This window comes from Somniosus microcephalus, chromosome 3 (assembly GCF_052327205.1).
Source record: "Somniosus microcephalus isolate GS21.2 chromosome 3, FLI_Smic_1.0, whole genome shotgun sequence".
Lineage (NCBI taxonomy): Eukaryota > Metazoa > Chordata > Chondrichthyes > Squaliformes > Somniosidae > Somniosus > Somniosus microcephalus.
This window is the reverse complement of record NC_140989.1, coordinates 211,571,645-211,593,095: the sequence shown is the minus strand read 5'-3', so window position 1 is coordinate 211,593,095 and position 21,451 is coordinate 211,571,645. Positions and strand designations below refer to the sequence as shown.

The window sequence follows — 21,451 nt, the reverse complement described above, 5'->3', positions numbered from 1 at the left end:
AAGAGAATGATCTTACACTTGATAAGGCTGTCACTATTGCAGCATCGCACGAAGCCGCAGCGAGAGGCACTGCGGAAATGCAGCTGAAGGCAGCGGTACTCAGCGTAGATCAAATGGCTTTGGGTACAACGAAATGTTATCGTTGTGGGAAGACAACACACGATCAGAACCAATGCTGGTTTAAAAACCAGGAATGTAGAAAATGTGGCAAGCTTGGTCACATAGCTAAAGTATGCCGGTCAGGAAAGAAGACCAGCAACAAAAAGTCACCGCAGGAAAAGTGCAGAAAGGTACATAAGGTGGCTGAGAAGAGTTCGGATGAACAGAATTCGGATTCAGACTCCAACAGCCAGGAACTGGGTAGTCTGAGAATTCACAATGTGAGTAAGGAAGCTGACCTACAAACTATCTGGGTCACGCTCAAGATAGCCGGAGTCCAAGTGAAAATGGAATTGCACACAGGATCAGCCCTAACAGTCATAAACCGAAGGGACTACAAGCGGCTATTCTCACATATACCCTTGAGAGATACCGAGATTGTCTTGAAGACATACACGGGGCAAAGAGTATACCCCATCGGAAAGATAAAAGTCAAGGTGAGACACAAGGGCAAAGAACACCAAGGAATGGACTTATATGTACTACCTGAGGGAGGTCCACCACTTCTGGGACAGGAGTGGATCAGGAAAATAAATATGGACTGGCACTCCCTAAAAGCAATGACGGTAGATTCCGGAAAAAGAAAAGATGTCAAACCTGAACGATTGTCCAGAATATTGGATGAGGGCATATGCAGCAGTGACAGTGACAAAGCAGAGAGTGAGAACTCAGTGAAGACAATCAGCTCAGACTCTGGAACTGATGATGGTAAGACCAGCCCATGTACAAAAGACAAGTCTAAAATGGACTTGCAGACTAATGATGGAAAAACGAAGGAGAACAAAGTATCAGAACAGAATTCCACTGAACAACAACAACATAGTTTGACAGAGAATTCTGAGTCTGTCCAGTCTACAGACATGCACATTTCTGAGGAACACCGGGCTCGAACTCAACTCAATCTCAAACTACAACAGCAATTAGAACAAATGATTCGCCGTTTTGAGCAAGAGATGAATGCAAAGAAAAAGTTCTTTGACACAGAGTTGGAGAATCTGGGAAGACAGCAGAAGCAGCTGATTGAGAAAACGGAGCAGGAACACACAAACCGTCTGCGCGAGGAGGCCAAACGAATCAAAGCTGATTCAGTTTCTGAAGGTGCGTGCCCTAATCTGGTGGAGCAGGATGTTCAGCAACTGAAGGCGCTTGTTCAGCAACTGAAGGCGCTTGTTAGCAGGTTGCAGGCAGGAAAGGCTGATTTGGTTGCCATGAATTCCGAGCTCCTACTGAAGTTGGGTGCAGCATCACCGGACGATTCATTTGTGGAAATTCGAACGGTGGAGGCTGCGGATGATGGCGAATTAAAAGCAACAAAGGACCCCCAGTGCAAGGTTACAAACAGCCCTGCAGCCTATACGTCAAAAACACATGATGACGATACTGGGAAACGTCTGATGTCAGAAGAGTTAACGGTCAGCCAACTCCTTCATATGCTGAGGGACAAGACTCTGAAATTGGAAAAACTTGAACACGAGCTTCAATCTTCAAAGGAAAGGGGTTCGGAGCTCTCAAAAGTTATTGAAACAGCTGAGGTTGCAACACAGACTGAGAAGATTGCAGCAGAGCAGCCCTTGGATGCCAAGAGTACGCTGACTCACGTCAATGTAGAACAACAGAATGCTGAAACAGCTGCTCCAGTAGAGGGATTGAATAGTCCGAACAATCAATCTCCGAATGAAGTTGAAGTATTGAAATCACAAATGATGTCATTAGTAAAAGACTTGCAGGAAGCCCAGAAAAAGCTGGATGAAGCTGAACACATGAAGAAGTCTCTTCAGGAGAGATGTCTGGATTTGGAACAAAAGCTGGCTAACGTCCAGCTGGGCATGGAGGAAATAGAAGACAATAGAGAAGCAGAAGATGATGACTCATCTGAACCATTATCACCCCTACCAGGTCACGCACGTGGTCCCTCCGAACTGAGCCAAATCAGTCTGGAAGTAGAAAAACTTCCCAAGGTACTCGAGCCTTTAGAAGTCAGCAATGCTGGTTCTGAAGTTACGGAAGTTCAAGCTGTTAAGTCCAGTGAAGGACTATTAGATGAGTCACCCCAGCAACAAGAACCTACTACACCATCGAAAACTACTGCACCACCGAGGCGTTATCCGGACCGAGTCAGGAAGCGCAGGAGGCGCCACCGCAGAGACTGAATCTGTGAACTGTTTTTACATGAAGTTGTATATATATGTTATAATGTTATGTTTAATGGGGAATATATACTGTTAAGCTAAAAAGGGAGGATTGTAGTGTATGTAACCGTTCCACCCTTAAGAGAACTATTTTAAGGGTTGCACTACTTTATCTTGGCTGCTGTATACTGTAATACCGGTGGTGACCACACCGGTATATAAGTGCTGTGTAATGATCTATTGGGCAGTTCCACCCTGACCTTCGACTAGTAAAGACCTGTTAATTCTTACTCTTGTGGTCTGTGTAGTAATTCTCAATATAACACAGACTTAACAGACATTGTGAGGAAAGTTTCATGCTATGGCTCAGGCACAACTGAACTAGCAGTGTTGCATCTTAACAGAGGGACAAAGAACAAGTTGCGCTTCTACTGTTGACATAACAGATGGCTGTCAGGCTGTCTGACTTGTCCTGCACAAGATTGTCTAAATGTCTGAGAGCTATATGTAACAACCATTAACTCAAGCCTATTAGGTGCTTGATGTCTCATGAGCTGGCACACCTAAGCAGGTGAGTCCAATACAGACTAGTATCCCAATATGCGTTTATGCCGAAAGAGGATTTTTCTTTTGCAAAGAACTGCCTGTGATGGAAACAAGGCTCTGTCCTGCAACATGTTACAAAATTGTTGCGTTAGATCTTTTCATATAACTAAGCTAATCCACTGTGAAATTAACTTGGAATTCTGTTGGCTGCCTTCTATAAAGAATCTTTTTCTGGGGGAAGGCAGAGCAAAATACACATCACTGCCTGAAGACATTCCTTGTTCATTGCACAGAAATGATCTCTTTCCTGGTTGTGAAACACTGCAGGCTTGCAATAACTTGCAGAGCCATAACGTTTCATAAAAGGGCGTAAATTTCCAATAGGTTTTGTCTCAAACCTGAGTTCGTAAACAACTCTCCAAACAGCGAGGAGGGTTGCTACCCATGTCCCTTATACTTGGGCAATAGAGGTAATTAACTTTGATCACTTATCTGTCGAAAAACAAATTGGGATTTCTTCAGATGCTTTGATCTGAGCTGTAAAAAACAGTTTGAAGGGGTACATTTGGCCCGAGCTTTCCCTGCTCAACGGTATTACCAGGACCCCGCAGCAAGATAGAACGTTGGGTGCAGAAATCTGCACTGTAAGAACAATTATCAGAAGACTCTTCAAAGATTCTGAGTAAGAACTCTAAAAATTTTATTTTCCGATCAAGAAATAAACATGTGTAAGCTTAATACTGTTCCATTATTTTCATAAAAAAAACAAAATACTGTGGATGCTGGAAATCTGAAACAAAAACAGAAAATGCTGTAAATACTCAGCAGGTCAGGCAGCATCTGTGGAGAGAAAAACTGAGTTAACATTTCTGGTCAATAACCCTTCGTCTCTCCACAGATGCTGCCTGACCTGAGTATTTACAGCATTTTCTGTCCATTATTTTCATGTTGCTTCTGTGTTAATTTCTTTCTTTCCCTAGGTACTGTCACACACACATATCTTCACCTCATATTATCTGAAATGTAGTCATCCCACCACTTGAGAGAGCAGTAAAAAACCAGAACTGGCCAAGAATTGGAGTGTGCCGGGGTGCAACTCATCCGCTTAAAAATCAACATCACTCCCCCACCCCCAGAGGGGAACTGGGATTTACCTAGAAGTTGCAGCCTTACTGTCTCCAGACGAGTTGCGCAGACTATCCCCATATGCCTGTCTGTCTGTCTCCAGGTGTGTCCTTCATCTCTGCTTTATAATGGCTCACCTTTTTCAAACATAGAATAATCATAGAATAATACAGCACAGGAGGCCACCATTTGGCCCATTGGCCTGTGCCTGCCAGTTAAATACAGCTTCCAATTCAGCTCGAATAGCAACGAGATCGAGCCAATGATTGCATTGCCCTCCAGAAGGGAGCAATGACCTTCATTTGACCCTCGACGCCCCACAAACACCCCCCGACCTATGCCGTGAATCCCCCTCCAGCCAGTCCCTCGGGATGCAACTGGTCCTTCCACTATTTCGGAGAAGAACGAGGAGATCCATCCTTTCTCCACGATCTAGCGCTACTGGAGCGTGGCAACGGTTGGAAGTTAAGCAGCCTCGGGAAGGATTTCCCTTGGCTGCGTGACCGTTCATGGAGCACAATCGTGGCACTATTACATGAAGCCACCATCAGGCGCCAGTCTCCTCTTTAATAAAACCCTGTCGTCAGGTTTCTCCACAGTAACCAGCAGCCTATCTTCAAACACTACATTGCACAACAACCGCTCCCCAAAGGGCATAGGACAGTTCATTGCTCAGGACTCCACTCCTGGCGCTAGGTGCTTTTAATTAAACATTGTGCTGCTGCTGATGGCTTCCAATCGCCGTCCACTTTCCAGTGACCTCACTATACCGCATACGCACTGTGGGGCTCTGCCGATTTGAGAATGGGTGTCGCCATATTTTGTTAGGGCAAAAAAAAAGTTTTACTTTTGCCTACACATTGGTGGACCCCTTGAAATCTTCTCGTGGACCCCTAGGGGGCCGCAGAAAACCCCTGAATTAGAGTACCTGCCCATTGTCCCTACTTTCTGTCTCCTGCCACTCAGCCAATCTCCTAACCACTTTGAAAAAGGGAAAGCCCAGAAATCTCCCCCAACCTTCAACAGCACCAGCTTTGCCCAGTCCTCCAGCATCAATATCTTGGGAGTTACAATTGACCAGAAGCTGAACAGGACCAGCCATATTAACAGCATGGCTATAAGAGCAGGTCAAAAGCTGGGCACTCTGAAATGAGTTGCTCACCTCCTGGCCCCTCAAAACCTCCCCATCATTTACACGGCTCAAGTCAGGAATATGAGGGAATACTCACCACTCACATTTCCCTACATTATACTCCATCTGCCACCTTACTGCCCACTCACTTAGTCTATCTATATCCCTTTGCAGACTCTGTGTTCTCCTCACAGCTTACTGTCCCACCTAGCTTTGTATCATCAGCAAACTTGGATACATTACACTCGGTCCCTTCATTTAGGTCATTAATATAGATTGTAAATAGCTGAGGTCCCAACACTGATCCTTGCGGTACCCCACTAGTTACAGCCTGCCAACCTGAAAATGATCCGTTTATCCCTACTCTCTGTTTTCTGTCCATTAACCAATCCTCTATCTGTGCTACTATATTACCCCCAACCCCATGAGCCCAAATCTTGTGTAATAACCTTTTATGTGGCACCTTATCGAATGCCTTTTGGAAATCCAAATATACCACATTCACTATCCTGCTAGTTACATCCTCAAAAAACTCTAATAAATTTGTCAAACACTATTTCCCTTTCATAAAACCATGTTGACTCTGCTTAATCATGTTATGATTTCTAAGTGCCCTGATACCACTTCCTTAACAATGGATTCCAGTATTTTCCCGAAGACTGATGTCAGGCTAACTGGCCTGTAGTTCCCTGTTTTTTCTCTCTCTCCTTTCTTGAATAGCGGTGTTACATTTGCGACCTTCCAATCCGCTGGGACCATTCTGGAATCTAGGGAATTTTGGAAGATCAAAACCAATGCATCCATTATCTCTTCAGCCACCTCTTTTAGAACCCTAGGATGTAGGCCGTCAGGTCCAGGGGATTTGTCGGCTTTTAGTCCCATTAGTTTCTCTGGCACCTTTTCTCTACTTGTATTAATTACGTTAAGCTCCTCACCCTCATTCAACCCTTGGTTCCCCACCATTTTTGGTATGCATTTTGTGTCTTCTACTGTGAAGACAGATACAAAGTATTTGTTTAACGTTTCTGCCATTTCCTTATTCCCCATAATAATTTCTCCTGTCTCAGCCTCTAAGGCCAACGTTTACTTTTGCTACTCTCTTCCTTTTTACAAGCTCTTACAATCTGCTTTTATATTTCTTGCTAATTTTCTCTCATTCTATTTTTTCCCTTATCATCAGTTTTTTGGTCAACCTTTGCTGGTTTCTGAAACTCTCCCAATCCTCAGGCTTACTATTATTCTTTGCAACATTATAAGCTTCTTCTTTCAATCTAATGCTATCCTTAGCTTTTTTAGTTAGCCACGGTTGGATCACTTTTCCCGTGGAGTTTTTGTTTCTCAATGGAATGTATTTTTGTTGAGAATTATGAAATATTTCTTTAAATGCTAGCCTCTGCTTATAGAAACATAGAAGATAGGAGCAGGAGTAGGCCATTCGGCCCTTCGAGCCTGCTCCGCCATTCAATGTGATCATGGCTGATCATCCAAATTCAGTACCCTGTCCCTGCCTTTTCCCCATATCCCTTGATCCCTTCAGCCTCAAGAAACATATCCAACTCTTTCTTGAATATATTTAATGAACTGGCCTCCACCGCCCTCTGTGGCAGAGAATTCCACAGGTTCACCACTCTCTGGGTGAAGAAATTCCTCCTCATTTCAGTCCTAAATGGCTTATCCCTTATCCTTAGACTATGACCCCTGGTTCTGGACTCCCCGGCCATCAGAAACATCCTTCCTGCATCTAGTCTGTCCAGACCTGACAGAATTTTATAGGTTTCGATGAGATCCCCTCTCAATCTTCTAAACTCCAGTGAGTATAAGCCCAATCGACACAATCTCTCCTCATACGTCATTCCTGCCATCCCAGGTATCAGCCTGGTGAATCTTCGCTGCACTCCCTCCATGGCAAGAACGTCCTTCCTCAGGTATGGTGACCAAAACTGCACACAATACTCAAGGTGCGGTCTCACCAAGGCCCTGTACAACTGTAGCAAGACATCCTTGTTCCTGTACTCGAACCCTCTTGCTACGAAGGCCAACATACCATTTGCCTTCTTAACCGCCTGCTGCACCTGCATGCTTACCTTCAGCGACTGGTGCACAAGGACACCCAGGTCTCTTTGCACTTCCCCTTCTCCCAATCTATTGCCATTCAAATAATAATCTGCCTTCCTGTTTTTGCCACCAAAGTGGATAACCTCACATTTATCCACATTATAGTGCATTTGCCATGTTTCTGCCCAATCACCCAACCTGTCCAAATCGTACTGGAGTTTCCCGACATCCTCCTCGCAGCTTACCCTCCCGCTCAGCTTTGTGTCGTCTGCAAATTTGGAGATATTACATCCAATTCCCTCGTCCAGATCATTAATATATATTGTGAACAGCTGGGGTCCCAGGACCGATCCTTGTGGTACCCCACTAGTCACTGCCTGCCACTCGGAAAACGGCCCGTTTATTCCAACTCTTTGCTTTCTGTCCGCCAACCAGTTCTCTATCCAAGTCAATACCTTGCCCCCAATCCCATGTGCCTTAATTTTGCACGCTAATCTCCTGTGTGGGACCTTATCGAAAGCCTTCTGAAAGTCCAAATACACCACATCCACTGGTTCTCCCTTATCTATTTTATCAGTTACATCCTCAAAAAATTCCAGTAGATTAGTCAAGCATGATTTACCTTTTGTAAATCCATGTTGACTTTGTCTGATCCTGTCACTGCTTTCCAAGTGCTCTGCTATTACATCTTTTATAATGGACTCTAGCATTTTCCCCACTACCGATGTCAGGCTTTGAGGTCTATAATTCCCCGCTTTTTCTCTACCACCTTTTTTGAATAGTGGGGTAACATTAGCTACCCTCCAATCCATGGGTACCGTTCCAGAGTCTATAGAGTTCTGGAAGATGATCAGTAATGCATCTACTATCTCTAGGGCCACTTCCTTAAGTACCCTGGGATGTAGACCATCAGGCCCTGGGGATTTATCGGCCTTCAGTCCCATCAATTTTCCTAACACCATTTTCCTACAACTACTGATTTCTTTCAGTTCCTCGCTTTCATCAGACCCTATGTTCCCCGGCATCTCTGGGAGGTTATTTGTGTCCTCCTTTGTGAAGACAGAACCAAAGTATGCATTTAGTTGGTCTGCCATTTCCTTGTTTCCCATTATAAATTCCCCTGATTCTGACTGTAAGGGACCTACGCTTGACTTCACTAATCTTTTTCTCTTCACATATCTATAAAAGCTTTTAGTCAGTTTTTATGTTCCCTGATAGCTTACTCTCATATTCTATTTTCCCTTTCTTAATTAATCCCTTTGTCCTCCTTTGTTGACTCCTAACCTGCTCCCAATCCTCAGGATTATTGCTTTTTCTAGCCAATTTATAAGTCCTCTCCTTGGATCTTATGCTATCCCTAATTTCCCTTGTTAGCCATGGTTGAGTCACCATTTTTGTTTTATTTTTACGCCAAACTGGGATGAACAAATTCTGTAGCTCATCCATTCGGTCTTTGAATGTTTGCCATTGCCTATCCACCGTCAACCCTTTGAGCGCCATTCCCCACTCAATCCTACCCAACTCGCTCCTCAGACCATCGTAGTTTCCTTTATTTAAATTGAGGACCCTTGTCTCTGAGTCAACTACTTCATTCTCCATCTTAATGAAGAATTCGATCATATTATGATCGCTCCGACCCAAGGGGCCTCGTACAACAAGGTTGCTAATTAATCCTTTCTCGTTGCATAATACCCAGTCTAAGATGGCCTGATCTCTGGTTGGTTCCTCGACATATTGGTCCAGGAAACCATCCCGTAAACACTCCAGGAATTCCTCCTCCACAGTATTGTTACTAATTTGGTTGGCCCAATCTATATGTAGGTTAAAGTCACCCATGATGACTGCTGTGCCTTTATTGCACGCTTCCTTAATTTCCCTTTTAATGCCATCCCCAACCTCCACCTTACTGTTTGGAGGTCTATATACCACTCCCACTAATGTTTTTTTCCCCTTAGTATTTCTCAATTCTACCCATACAGATTCCACATCATCAGAGCTAATATCCTTCATTACAATTGTATTAATCCCTTCTTTAACCAGTAATGCTACCCCACCTCCCTTTCCTTTTTGCCTATCTTTCCTGAATATCGAATACCCCTGGATGTTGAGTTCCCAGTCTTGGCCATCCTTGAGCCACGTTTCTGTAATCCCAACCAAATCGTATTCGTTTATCTCTATTTGCGCAGCCAATTCATCCACCTTATTACAAATGCTCCTCACATTAAGACACAAAGCCTTCAGGCTTGTTTTTTTAACGCTCTTAGACCTATTAGAATTATTATTTACTGTGGCCACATTTGATTTAAACTGTTGATTTCTCTGACTGCCACTTTTGTTTTTCTCCTTCCTATCTTTTGCTTTTATCCCTGTTTTCCTTTCCTCTGTCTCCCTGCTCAGGTTCCCAACCCCCTGCCATTTTAGTTTAAACCCCGCCGAACAATGCTAGCAAACCTCCCCGCAAGGATATTTATCCCGCTCTGGTTCAGGTGCAACCCGTCCGACTTGTACAAGTCCCACCTTTCCCAGAAGCAGGCCCAGTGATCCAGGAAACTAAAGCCCTCCCTCCTGCACCAACTCTTTAGCCACGCATTCATCTGCTCTATCCTCCTATTCCTATACTCACTAGCACGTGGCACCGGGAGTAATCCAGAGATTACAACCTTTGAGGTCCTGCTCTTTAATCTGCTACCTAGCTCCCTAAATTCTGGTTGCAGGACCTCATCCCTCTTCCTACCTATGTCGTTGGTCCCAATGTGAACCACGACCTCTGCCTGTTCACCCTCCCCCTCCAGAATGCCCTGCAGCCGTTCAGTGACATCCTTGACCCTGGCACCAGGGAGGCAACAAACCATCCTGGAGTCACGTCTACGGCCACAGAACCGTCTATCTGTTCCCCTTACGATAGAATCCCCTACCACTATTGCTCTCCCACTCTTTTTCCTCCCTTCCTGAGCAGCCGCAACACCCCCGGTGCCAGGAAGTTGGCTGCTGCTGCCTTCCTCTGGTGAGTCATCCCCCTCAACAGTATCCAAATTGGTATACCTGTTTGAAAGGGGGATGGCCACAGGGGTCTCCTGCACTACCTGCCTGCTTCTACTGCTCCGCCTGGTGGTCACCCATTTCCCTCCTGCCTGTGCAGCCCTACCCTGCGGCGTGACCAACTCATCAAACGTGTTATCCACGACCCTCTCAGCATCGTGAATGCTCCACAACCCATCTACTGCCATACCTTTTAATCTATTTTTCCAATCTACCTTAGCCAACTCGCCCCTCATACCTATGTAACTGGCTTTATTTTACTTTTACCTACTCCACCTAACTCAACATTCTGTACTGAAGATTAATGCCTTGTCCTTACAACAAATAAAAGGAAATTTTTTAACCACGGACTGGATCCAACAATGGAATAACAATTTACCAAAACATTTGCTATTCATTTCCATTATTCATATCAGATGTGATCACAGCATTCAGCAGGCAGTTTTATAACCCAAATTTGTGATGTGATATACTTAGACATCCTTTTGGGAGATAAAATCTGAAGAGGCCAAAACAGTCACTGAGAACATATATGATGACAAAACTTAATTTTCCCCCATAATCCTTCGACGATTTCCCTGTATATAGTAAACTAGCTGAAGTGCCCGGCGGTGCCGAGGCTTTTTCGAGGGCATGTTGTTGTTGGAAGAGAGAGAGCGACTGGGGGGAAGAGAGAGAGCGACTGGGGGGAAGAGAGAGAGCGACTGGGGGGAAGAGAGGGAGGGGGAGGGGAGGGGAGGGGGAGGGGGAGGGGGAGGGGAGGGGAGGGGGAGGGTACAGATGGCACAGATTTCCAAGCAAGGATAAAGTATCTGAGCTTCAAGTAGAGTCAAATCTGTAACACAATCTTCCAGCAGTTAAGCCAAGTACAGTCCTGTCTCAGGAAACAGATTCGCTCTCCTCACTGAGAAAGCATGAATGCAGATAATGCTGCGGGAGGTGGGGGGAGGGGAAGAAGTTAGACAACTGAATATGACCACATTCTGACACCGAATATAGGACACAAGAAGTGCAAGCTATATGGTGTATTTCCTCTTTAACGCGTTAACCTTACTCACAGTGTGTTACAGACAACGAAGAGTTTAATTTGGGAAACATGGTGGTACAAGACATTTGCGCACCAGTATGCTCTGCCATAAAGGGATTGGAGTGGACACTGTTAGGTCCAATATCTCCTACAAAGTGAATTCCTCATCAAGCTGGCAATGGTTTGCAGCATGGGAAGACCTGGAAAGGAGTAGGGACAGCAAGATAAAATGAAACAATTGATGCATTAAAATTTCCACTGCTGTACTCGAAGCCTGGTGGAGCCGCAACATAAGTTTTCACCCTACCCCCATGGACTGGAGTGATGCAGGATTAAGAAATATTCATAGTGGTCCAAGTATGTGCCAGATATCTTACTGATTTCACAATACCATACTTACCCTTGAGTGTCAAAGACTAACCTCTCCTGTGAAAATATGAATAGTAAAGTCAATAGCATAGAGTGCGCTGTTTCTTGTGCAAGATCAGCACGTATGTACAATTGTTCCCTGTGCACTAGAAGTGTGTAGTGTGTAGTTATAATTGTTTTTGGCGCACATCAATAATTATTTCATTACCTTCCATCGCGGAGGAATCCAAGATTAAATGCAGAGGCTTTTGTTTCGCCGATGCTTCACACGTCGTCAGGCTTCGACATCCCACCTCTCCTCCTGCTCCAGCTATCATTTCATCTTTCTGGCCTTCTTCCAGCGCCTTCTTTAGCTGCTGCTCATTCCCATTGCAAGCTATCTGTGGGCAGTGAAGACAAAATAGCACACTGCAGTAAAATATTCAATGCATGGACACACATTGGCAAATTGCAATTCAATGCAATTATTCAGTCGCTGTCAGTCTCGAGATCCCCAATTCCACTTAAAGGTTTTTTTTTAATTTAAAGGTCTCTTCATTTAAAGGGACTGTATCGGGAATACAAAACAATTTATACTAGAAATCGTCACAACTCACTGTTTAAATAAAATTGGCACTTAACTGCAGAGATCATAATCTCGGATTTTACATTTACAACAAAGTGCTTCATTTCACAACTGCTCTGCAGCTCTAAAATGAACAGTGTACCTGGAACCTTGTCCTCAAAACTGGTAGTGCATTAAACACTTTGGATAGGCAAAGTCCCTGGGGACTTCTGATGTAGGTAGTAGCACATAGCAGCACAAAATTAACATTCCGTGAATTCTGAACACTGATTATGAAACCAATTGAAGGAATGGGGTACGTGTCGCTTTTTACTATAACGATCATTTTGTGGCGTCTACTCCTGATAATTCAAAGTCATTTTTTAGCGTTAAAGTTTTTTGAATTATCAAGTAATTCAAATTAAGCAACTGAAATAACGGAGCACAGGAGACTTTTCATTGCTAAAAACAATTGTATTATCCAATAATGTAAATCAAGTGACTTTGAATTAACAGGTGCAGACTGTATATTTCTTTTATTCATTCATGGGATGTGGGCATCGCTGGCAAGGGCAGCATTTATTGCCCATCCCTAATTGCCCTTGGGAAGGTGGTGAGCCACCTTCTTGAACTGCTGCAGTCCGTGTGGTGAAGGTGCTCCCACAGTGCTGTTAGGTAGGGAGTTCCAGGATTATGACCCAGCGACGATGAAGGATCAGCGATATACTTCCAAGTCAGGATGGCGTGTGACTTGGAGGGGAACTTGGCGGTGGTGTTCCCATGCGCCTGCTGCCCTTGTCCTTCTAGGTGGAAGAGGTCGTGGGTTTGGGAAGTGCTGTTGAAGCCTTGGCGAGTTGCTGCAGTGCATCCTATAGATGGTACACACTGCAGCCACGGTACGCCGGTGGTGGAGGGAGTGCATGTTTAAGGTGGTGGACAGGGTGCCAATCATGCGGGCTGCTTTGTCCTGGATGGTGTCGAGCTTCTTGAGTGTTGTTGGGGCTGCACTCATCCAGGCAAGTGGAGAATGTTCCATCACACTCCTGACTTGTGCCTTGTAGATGGTGGGAAGGCTTTGGGGAGTCAGGAGTAATGTTCCCTCTAATTTTGTTGGCCCTGCGCGGCCCCTTTAAGGGTTCCCTGGAGCGCCGTGTGGCCGCACAGCTTAGGGTCAACATTGGTCAGGAGGTGAGTCATTCACCGCAGAATATCCAGCCTCTGACCTGCTCTTGTCGCAATGTTTATGTGGCTGGTCCAATTAAATTTTTGGTCAATGGTGACTCCCAGGATGTTGATGGTGGGGATTCGATGATGGTAAAGCCATTGAATGTCATGGGGAAATGGTTAGACATTGGAGATGGTCATCACCTGACACTTGTGTGGCGTGAATGTTACTTGCCACTTATCAGCCCCAGCCTGAATATCATCCAGGTCTTGCTGCATGCGGGCATGGACTGCTTCGTTATCTGAAGAGTTGCGAATGGAATTACTAGGTGTGACTCCAGCCAATGGAGAGTTCTCCCCCAATTCCCATTGATTTCAATTTTACTAAGGCTCCTTGATGCCACACTCGGTCAAATGCTGCCTTGATGTTAAGGGCAGTCACTCTCACTTCAGCTTTGGAATTCAGCTCTTTTGTCCATGTTTGGACCAAAGCTGTAATGAGCTCTGAAGTGGTCCTGGCGGAACCCAAACTGAGAATCAGTGAGCAGGTTATTAGTGAGTAAGTGCTGCTTGATAGCACTGTCGACGACACCTTCCATCACTGCTGATGATTGAGAGTAAACTGATGGGGCAGTAATTGCCCGGATTGGATTTGTCCTGCTTTTTGTGGACAGGGCATACCTGGGCAGATTTTCACATTGTCGGGTAGAAGCCAGTGTTGTAGCTGTACTGGAACAGCTTGGCTAGAGGCGCGTTAGTTCTGGGTCACAAGTCTTCAGCACGACAGCCGGGATGTTGTCAGGGTCCACAGCTTTTCCTGTATCCAGTGTGCTCAGCCATTTCTTGCTATCATGTGGAGTGAATCGAATTGCCTGAAGACTGGCTTCTGTGATGGTGGGGACCTCGGGAGTAGGCCAAGATGGATCATCCACTCGGCACTTCTGGCTGAATATACATGTATGTAGTGATTGTTTGGCAATGGGAGGCCTTCAAAGAGGAGATAGTTCGGGTACAGAATATATATAAAATTCTTGAGACTTCATGTTTGTCATGTTTAGCAGCACGTCTTTAAGACTTAGAGGCAACACCTAAAGTGTAACAGTAGCATCTGTGTCAATTACAGGAAACTTTCTGATATCCGGCACTGACGGGACCGAGCTGGTGCCGTACCATCAAAAGTGCCGGACATACCAGCGTTAATGTTGAGAGATACGGAACTGAAAAGCTCCGTGTGAATCAACAAACCCTGTTGCTTAGCAACAGCTTCAAAACAGTTGGCTGCAGCTGCAAGCATCTCTAGCTGAAGCTGTTGCTATAGCTACAGACCTTGCAGTGCCTGACTGGGAAAAAAAAGCAACGAGAACTAAAAAAAACTTATAGAAAACGGCTCCTGATTTTTGCCGTTAGATCAAGTATTCCGGACATATAACCTCCGGATAAACCAAAGTCTCCTGTACTTTTAATAGATAATATTGTAATTCAGTCCTCCCATCACTGGTGGCCCAGGTCCACCCAGCATTTTGTTGTGACAGCAAACACGGCTTAAAAAAAAACTGCCCATTTCCTCCAACTTACTATGAGCAACGCCACGAGAGGGTCACTCATTTCACAACAAAATCACACGGTCAAAACGCAGTGACTTTTTTAGTAAGCGTTATAATTCAGTACGGTCACTTACAATGTGAACAAAACATTGTGTCAAAAAGTCAAGTGACTTAGTTTATAGATAAAGTCGCACCAGAGTGAAGGTTTTAACTCGAGAAGAAAAGGAAGGGCAAACAATCACTGCACAAGAGAGAAAAAAAATAGACACGAGGGATTTTGACCAGAGCAAACTCAAAAGGGAATGCTTTTAAACATGCATAAAACTTAATCTCATACTTTTCGTCAAGTGCAAAGATATTCAAGTGAACCTAGTGCCTAAGATGTGTATCATCGCCCCTGCACGCACTTCTTGTGGAGGCAGAGGGCGTGGCTGAGGTACTAAATGAATACTCTGCATCTGTCTTCACTAAAGAGGATGCTGCCAATGTCACAGTAAAGGAGGAGGTAGTAGAGAAATTGGATAGGATAAAAATAGATCAAGAGGAGGTACTAAAAAGATTGGCAGCGCTTAAAGTAGAAGTCACCCAGTCCAGATGGGATTCATCCTCGGTTGCTAAGGGAAGTAAGGGTCGAAATTGCGGAGGCTCTGGCCACAATCTTCCAATCCTCCTTAGATACGGGAGTGCTGCCAGAGGACTGGAGGATTCCAAACGTTACACCCCTGTTCAAAAAAGGAGAGAAGGGTAAACCGGCAATCACAGGCCAGTCAGCCCAACGTCAGTGGTAGGGAAACATTTAGAAATATTAATCCAGGACAAAATTAACTGGCACTTGGAAAAATGAGAGTTAATAAATGAAAGTCAGCACGAATGTTAAAGGCTAATCGTGCTTGACTAACTTGATTGAGTTCTTCAATGAAGAAATGGAGAGGGTTGATGAGAATAGTGCAGTTGATGTTGTGGATATGGACTTTAAAAATGTGTTTGATAAAATGCCACATAATAAACTTGTTAGCAAATTTAAGCCCATGGAATTAAAGGGCTGCGCGTATACGAAATTGGCTATGGGACAGAAAGCAGAGAGTAGTGGTGAACAGTTGTTATTCAGACTGGAGGGAAGTGTGCAGTGGTGTTCCCCAGGGGTCGGTATTGGGACCGCTGCTCTTTTTGCTATATAGTCATGACCTGGACTTGGGTATACAGGGGATAATTTCAAACTTTGTAGATGACACAAAACTCGGAAATGTAGTAAACAGTAAGGAGGGTAGTAACAGACTTCAGGAGGACATGGTCAGACTGGTGAAATGGGCAGACACATAGCAAATGAAATTTAATGCAGAGAAGTGTGAAGTGATTTATTTTGGTAAGAAGAATGAGGGGAGGCAATATAAACTAATTGGTACAATTTTAAAGGGGGTGCAGGAACAGAGAGACCTGGGGGTGTACAATCACAAGTCTTTGAAAGTGGCAGGACAAGATGAGAAGGCTGTTAAAAAAACATATGGAATCCTTGGCTTTATTAATAGAGGCACAGAGTACAAAAGTGAGGACATAATGCTAAACCTTTATAAATCACTGGTTAGGCCTCAGCTAGAATATTGTGTCCAATTCTGGGCACCACACTTTAAGCAGGATGTTAAGGCTTTAGAGATGGTGCAGAGGAGATTTACTAGAAAGGTACCAGGGACAAAAGACCTGTCATGTGGAGAGACTGGAGAAACTGGGGTTGTTCTCCAGAGAAGGCAAAAGTGAAATTTGATAAGAGGTGTTCAAAATCATGAAGGGTTTTGCTAGAGTAAATAAGTTTCCAGTATCAGGAGGGTCAGTAACCAGAGGACACAGATTTAAGATAATTGGCAAAGAACCAGAGGGGACATGAGGAGAAAAAAATTACGCAGCGATTTATGATGATCTGAAATGCACTGCCTGAAAGGATGGTGGAAGCAGATTCAATAATAACTTTCAAAAGGGAATTGGATAAATACTTGAAGTGGAAACATCTACAGGGCTATGGGAAACAGCAGGGAAGTTGGACTAATTGGATAGCTTTCAAAGAGCCGGCACAGGCACAATGGACCGAATGTGCTCTTTCCGTGCTGTATCGTTCTATGATTCTATCAAAACCTCACCCGACGCATGGACAGCTGGGTTGACAAAAGCAGTCATCTCAGATTCCACTCATAGAAACGTACAGCACAGGAGGCCATTGGGCCCGTCGTGCCTGTGCTGGCTCTTAGAAAGAGCAGTTGTGCTCAGTCCCACATCCCTGCTTTATGTCCGTAACCCTGTAAGTTCCTCATCCTCAAGTACCTGCCCAACTCCCTGTTAATATGATTTATGGAATCAGCTTCCATCACCTTTACAGGTAGAGCGTTCCAGATCCTGACAGCTCTCTGATTGAAAAGCTTTCTCCTCATCGCCCCTCGAGATCTTTTGCCAATGATTTTGAATCTATGACCTCTGGTTATTGACCCACTCGCCAGAGGGAATAGTTTTTCTCTATTTACTCTATCAAAACCTCTCATCATCTTGAAATCCTCTATTAGGTCACCTCTTAACCTTCTCTGTTCCAAGGAGAACAGTCCTAACCTCTCCTCATAACTGAAGTCCCTCAGCCCTGGTAACATCCTGGTAAACCTCCTCTGTATCCTTTATAAGGCCTTTACATCTTTCCTGAAGTGTGGGGCCCAGAGTTGTCCACAATACTCCAGATGAGGCCTAACCAGTCATTTATAAGGTTCTCGCATGATCTCTTTACTTATATATTCTATTACTCTATTTATAAACCCACATGCTTTTTTAACCACCTTATCAACTTGCCCTGCCACCTTTAAGGATTTGTGTATATAACACCAAGGTCTAATATGGAAATACAGTATACTATAAATGGCACGATTTTGAAAAGTATTCCCATATTAGTCCTCTCAAAGTGCACCACTTCACACTTCTCCGCATTGAACGCCATCTGCCATGCTTCTGCCCATTTCACCATCCTGAAGCCTATAACTATCCTCATCACTAGCTACTACTTTGCCAAGTTTTATATCATCTGCAAACTTTATAAAGCGGCTCCCTACACCCGCGTCTAGGTCGTTTATAAAAACTGAAGAGAGTAATGGACCCAAAATTGACCCTTGGGGAACACCACTGCAAATCACCTCCCAGACTGAAAAACATCCATCCACCACCTCCCTGTCACCGAGTCAATTTTGTATCTATACCGCCATTCTCCCCTTAATTCCATGGGCTTCCATCTTCTTAATAAGCCTCCTGAGTGGCACTTTGTCGAATCCTTCCGAAAGTCCATATATACATCTACGACACTACCTTGATCAACCTTCTGTTACTTCATCAAAGAATTCAATCAAGTTAGTCAGACACGATTAGTCTTTAACAAATCTGTGCTGGCTCTCAACTCCTGCCTATCCAAATGAAAGTTTATTTTGTCCCTGATGATGGTTTCCAATAACTTCCCCACCATCGATGTTAGGTTGACTGGCCTGTAGTTTCCTTGTTTATCCCTCTCCCCTTTCTTGAATAGTGGTATAACATTAGCAACCCTCCAGTCCTCCGGCACCACTCCTGTATCCAGTGAGGATTGAAAGATTGTGGCCAATGCCTCTGCTGTTTATACCTTTGCTCCTATCAGCAACCTCGGATAGATTCCATCTGGACCAGGTGATTTACCAACTTTCAGTAATGCTAATCTTTTTAGTACGTCGTCTTTATCTATTACCATCCTGTCCACAACTTCCCTCTCCTCTTTTAGTGTAACCTTCACATCTTCCGCTTCCTTTGTGACGACAGATGCAAAGTACTCATTTAATACTTTAGCCATGTCCTCAGCCTCTACATGAAGATTTCCCTTTGCGTCCTTAATAGGTCCAACTTTTTCCCGAGCTAACCGCTCACACCTTAAAACCTCTCTCTTTGACCAAGCCTTTGGTCACCTGCCCTAATTTATCCTTATGTGGCTCGGTGTCAAATTTTTTATCTTACAATATTCCTGTGCAGCGCCTTGGAACGTTTTACTACATTAAAGGCACTATATAAATACAAGTTGTTGTTGTTTATATGTTTCTAAAATGTTTTAGGATTTCAATTTAATGTTGCCTGCTAACTCGGATCACAACTGAAACATAATAAGCAGCTCATTCATTGTATCTGAAGACAATGGCGCCACTCCTATGCAGCACTTATTCAGTCACCATCAACTTTGCAATCACAAGCATGCTGATTTTTTTTTTGAAGCATTGAAGAAACTCTCGAATGAAAGCTGACCAGACATGAGTTTTTTTTTCACCTTATCTTTCCCTCATTCCTTCTTAGGATCCTTACATTTATTGAAGGTGAGGTCTTTGAGCTTCTCACCAGAAGATCTGGGCGTACAGGACCTAAAGCAAACCTGCGTCTTTTAACAACCGGCATGGAAGCTAAGGGTGATTACAGGAATTAACCAGGGCCACAAATTCTTTGAATTCCAAATGTGACAGTCAGCTGCATACGGCAGGAAGTATAGCACTACCCACATATGTCATGTGCATCATGCACAAGAACTCTGAATTGCACTTGGTACATTTTTGGAACTGTATGTCACCGAGGGGCCAAAATAGAAAAACTGAATTGTTTCATCTGTTGCCTTTGCATGGTTAAAAAGGTGGGTTGTAAGAAGCGGGAGGTGGCTAGGTAAAGGGCGTTATGGAGGGAATTCCAGAGATTGGGATCTAGTTGACTAAAGGCTCGGCCGCCGAAGGTGAGGCAAAGGGAGGGGGCAATGCGCAACAGTCAGAAGAATGAAGAGTTGGGGGATGTTGTAGCGCTACAGGAGGTTATGGAAATAGGGACAAGGATGAGAATTTTAAATTTGAGGCATTAGGGAACCAGGAATCAATGCAGGTCAGTGAGGAGAGGGGTGATGGGCTTGCAGAACTTGGCGAGGACTAGAATAGAGGCAGCAGAAGTTTGGACGAGCTGCAATTTATGGAGATTGAAGGATGTGAGGCCTGTCAAGAAAGCATTGGAGCAATCGAATCCAGAGGCGAGGGGCATGCATGATCGTTTACGCAGCAGCGGGTCTGAGGCATAAAGAGAGGGAGAACAAATAGTTTCCGTTTTAAACGGACACAAAGGCTTCATTCCTTAGAAATGCGTACGTAAAAGAAACTCCTGATTACCTTTAGTGCTGGCTTTTCCTCTCCATTGGTAGAGGAAGAATCTTCTGCTTGCTGAGGCACAATGACAAATTCCTCGCTGTTCAATGTGGAGACAGAGTCCGATGAACCGCTCACCTTGCGCAAAGAGGCTTGATCATCCATTTTTCAATCAACAGAACGTACAGCAACAACCTGAAATAGAGAGATTTCAATATGTAGAAGGGCCTTTAAAGTCAACGTTTATTGTCGATTTTTTTTTTATTTTTTAAATACACCTTTTGGGTGTTCTTCAGTTTTATTTTTAGCTTCAAAAACCATGGAGAAAAATCAAGGGAAAATTAGAGCCAAAAAAAACAGGATAAATTGGGAAAAAATCAAGTTTATGTTTTCAACATCACTAAATCTCAAGGAAGGAAAAAAGTAAGAGTCTAATGAGACAGTTAAACTAAATGACATCCCGCAATTATTTACAGAGTTCACAGACACCACTTCTATGAGCCTCAATGACAAAATGTTCCAGGAAGTGTACGCTCCCAGCAGTTGCGTTAAACTATCGGCTTCACACAATTTCTCACCAACTCGGGGGTTGAGCATCCAATGAGAGACATTACTCACGCATTACTCATGCACGACATGCTAATTACACTGAATCTGGAAATATAGGCAAGTTCAATGCAGGTGTGTGCTAACATCACACCACCCAACACGTGCCTAAATAGAAGGCCTACACCCTGGGCTATTGGGGCCTCTGTAAATACTACTCTTCAGACAGCCAGTGGGGGACATACAAAAACAGTGCAGGTTTATTCACTGTTTGAATTTTCCCTCTTTTCCTGAGGAATCACTTTGCCTCCCTTGGACATCCTACCTGGAATTAGGAATGCACCATGTAGGGAATATCAAAGAACCAATGAGCTATCTGTCTGCAGTGTGGTCAGAACGCCAATGCACTGCCTTACATGACCACTGCGAAAAGGCCAATCAGTCTGCTCTCTCCCGCTCCAAAAATAGGAATAACTCTTTTTTGTGTTTAAAGAACAGGGCACAAATCCAATGTTTTCCATTCACATTTCGGATGATGACGACCTCAAATTAACATTGGCACACTTTGAATCTGATGTCAGCTGCTTAACCCCAGCGTGATTAATATAGCAAAGTAGGAACTCATGAAAGAACCTATGAGTAATATGATCAAGAGAACTTAAAGTTGCTTCCCTTTCAGAATGTGGCACTGAAAGTCAGGTGCACGCATTGAGTTAGTGACGCCATCACACATGTTCTGGTCTCCATAATATAAAAAGGATATAGAGGTACTGGAGAGGGTGCAAAAAAGATTTACTAGAATTCTATCAGAACTGAGAGGTTATACCGATCAGGAAAGATTGAACAGGCTGGGGCTCTTTACTCTAGGAAAGAGAAGGCTGAAGGGTGACCTGATAGAGGTCTTTAAAATTATGAAAATGTT

General features: G+C 44.1%; 1 protein-coding gene across 3 annotated transcripts in view; it reads right to left on the bottom strand.

The window, feature by feature from the left end:
• LOC147121699 (rab GTPase-activating protein 1-like) overlaps window positions 1-21,451 on the bottom strand; it is a 307,168-nt gene that overhangs the window by 209,249 nt on the left and 76,468 nt on the right. For all 3 annotated transcript variants that reach the window (XM_085982145.1, XM_085982144.1, XM_085982146.1), the window contains 2 exons: window positions 20,008-20,178; window positions 11,790-11,961 (listed from right to left, as the gene is read on the bottom strand). In XM_085982145.1, the coding sequence (XP_085838271.1) occupies window positions 11,790-11,961; window positions 20,008-20,148 (313 nt within the window). In that variant the 5' untranslated portion in view covers window positions 20,149-20,178. The remainder of the gene's footprint in view (window positions 1-11,789; window positions 11,962-20,007; window positions 20,179-21,451) is intronic.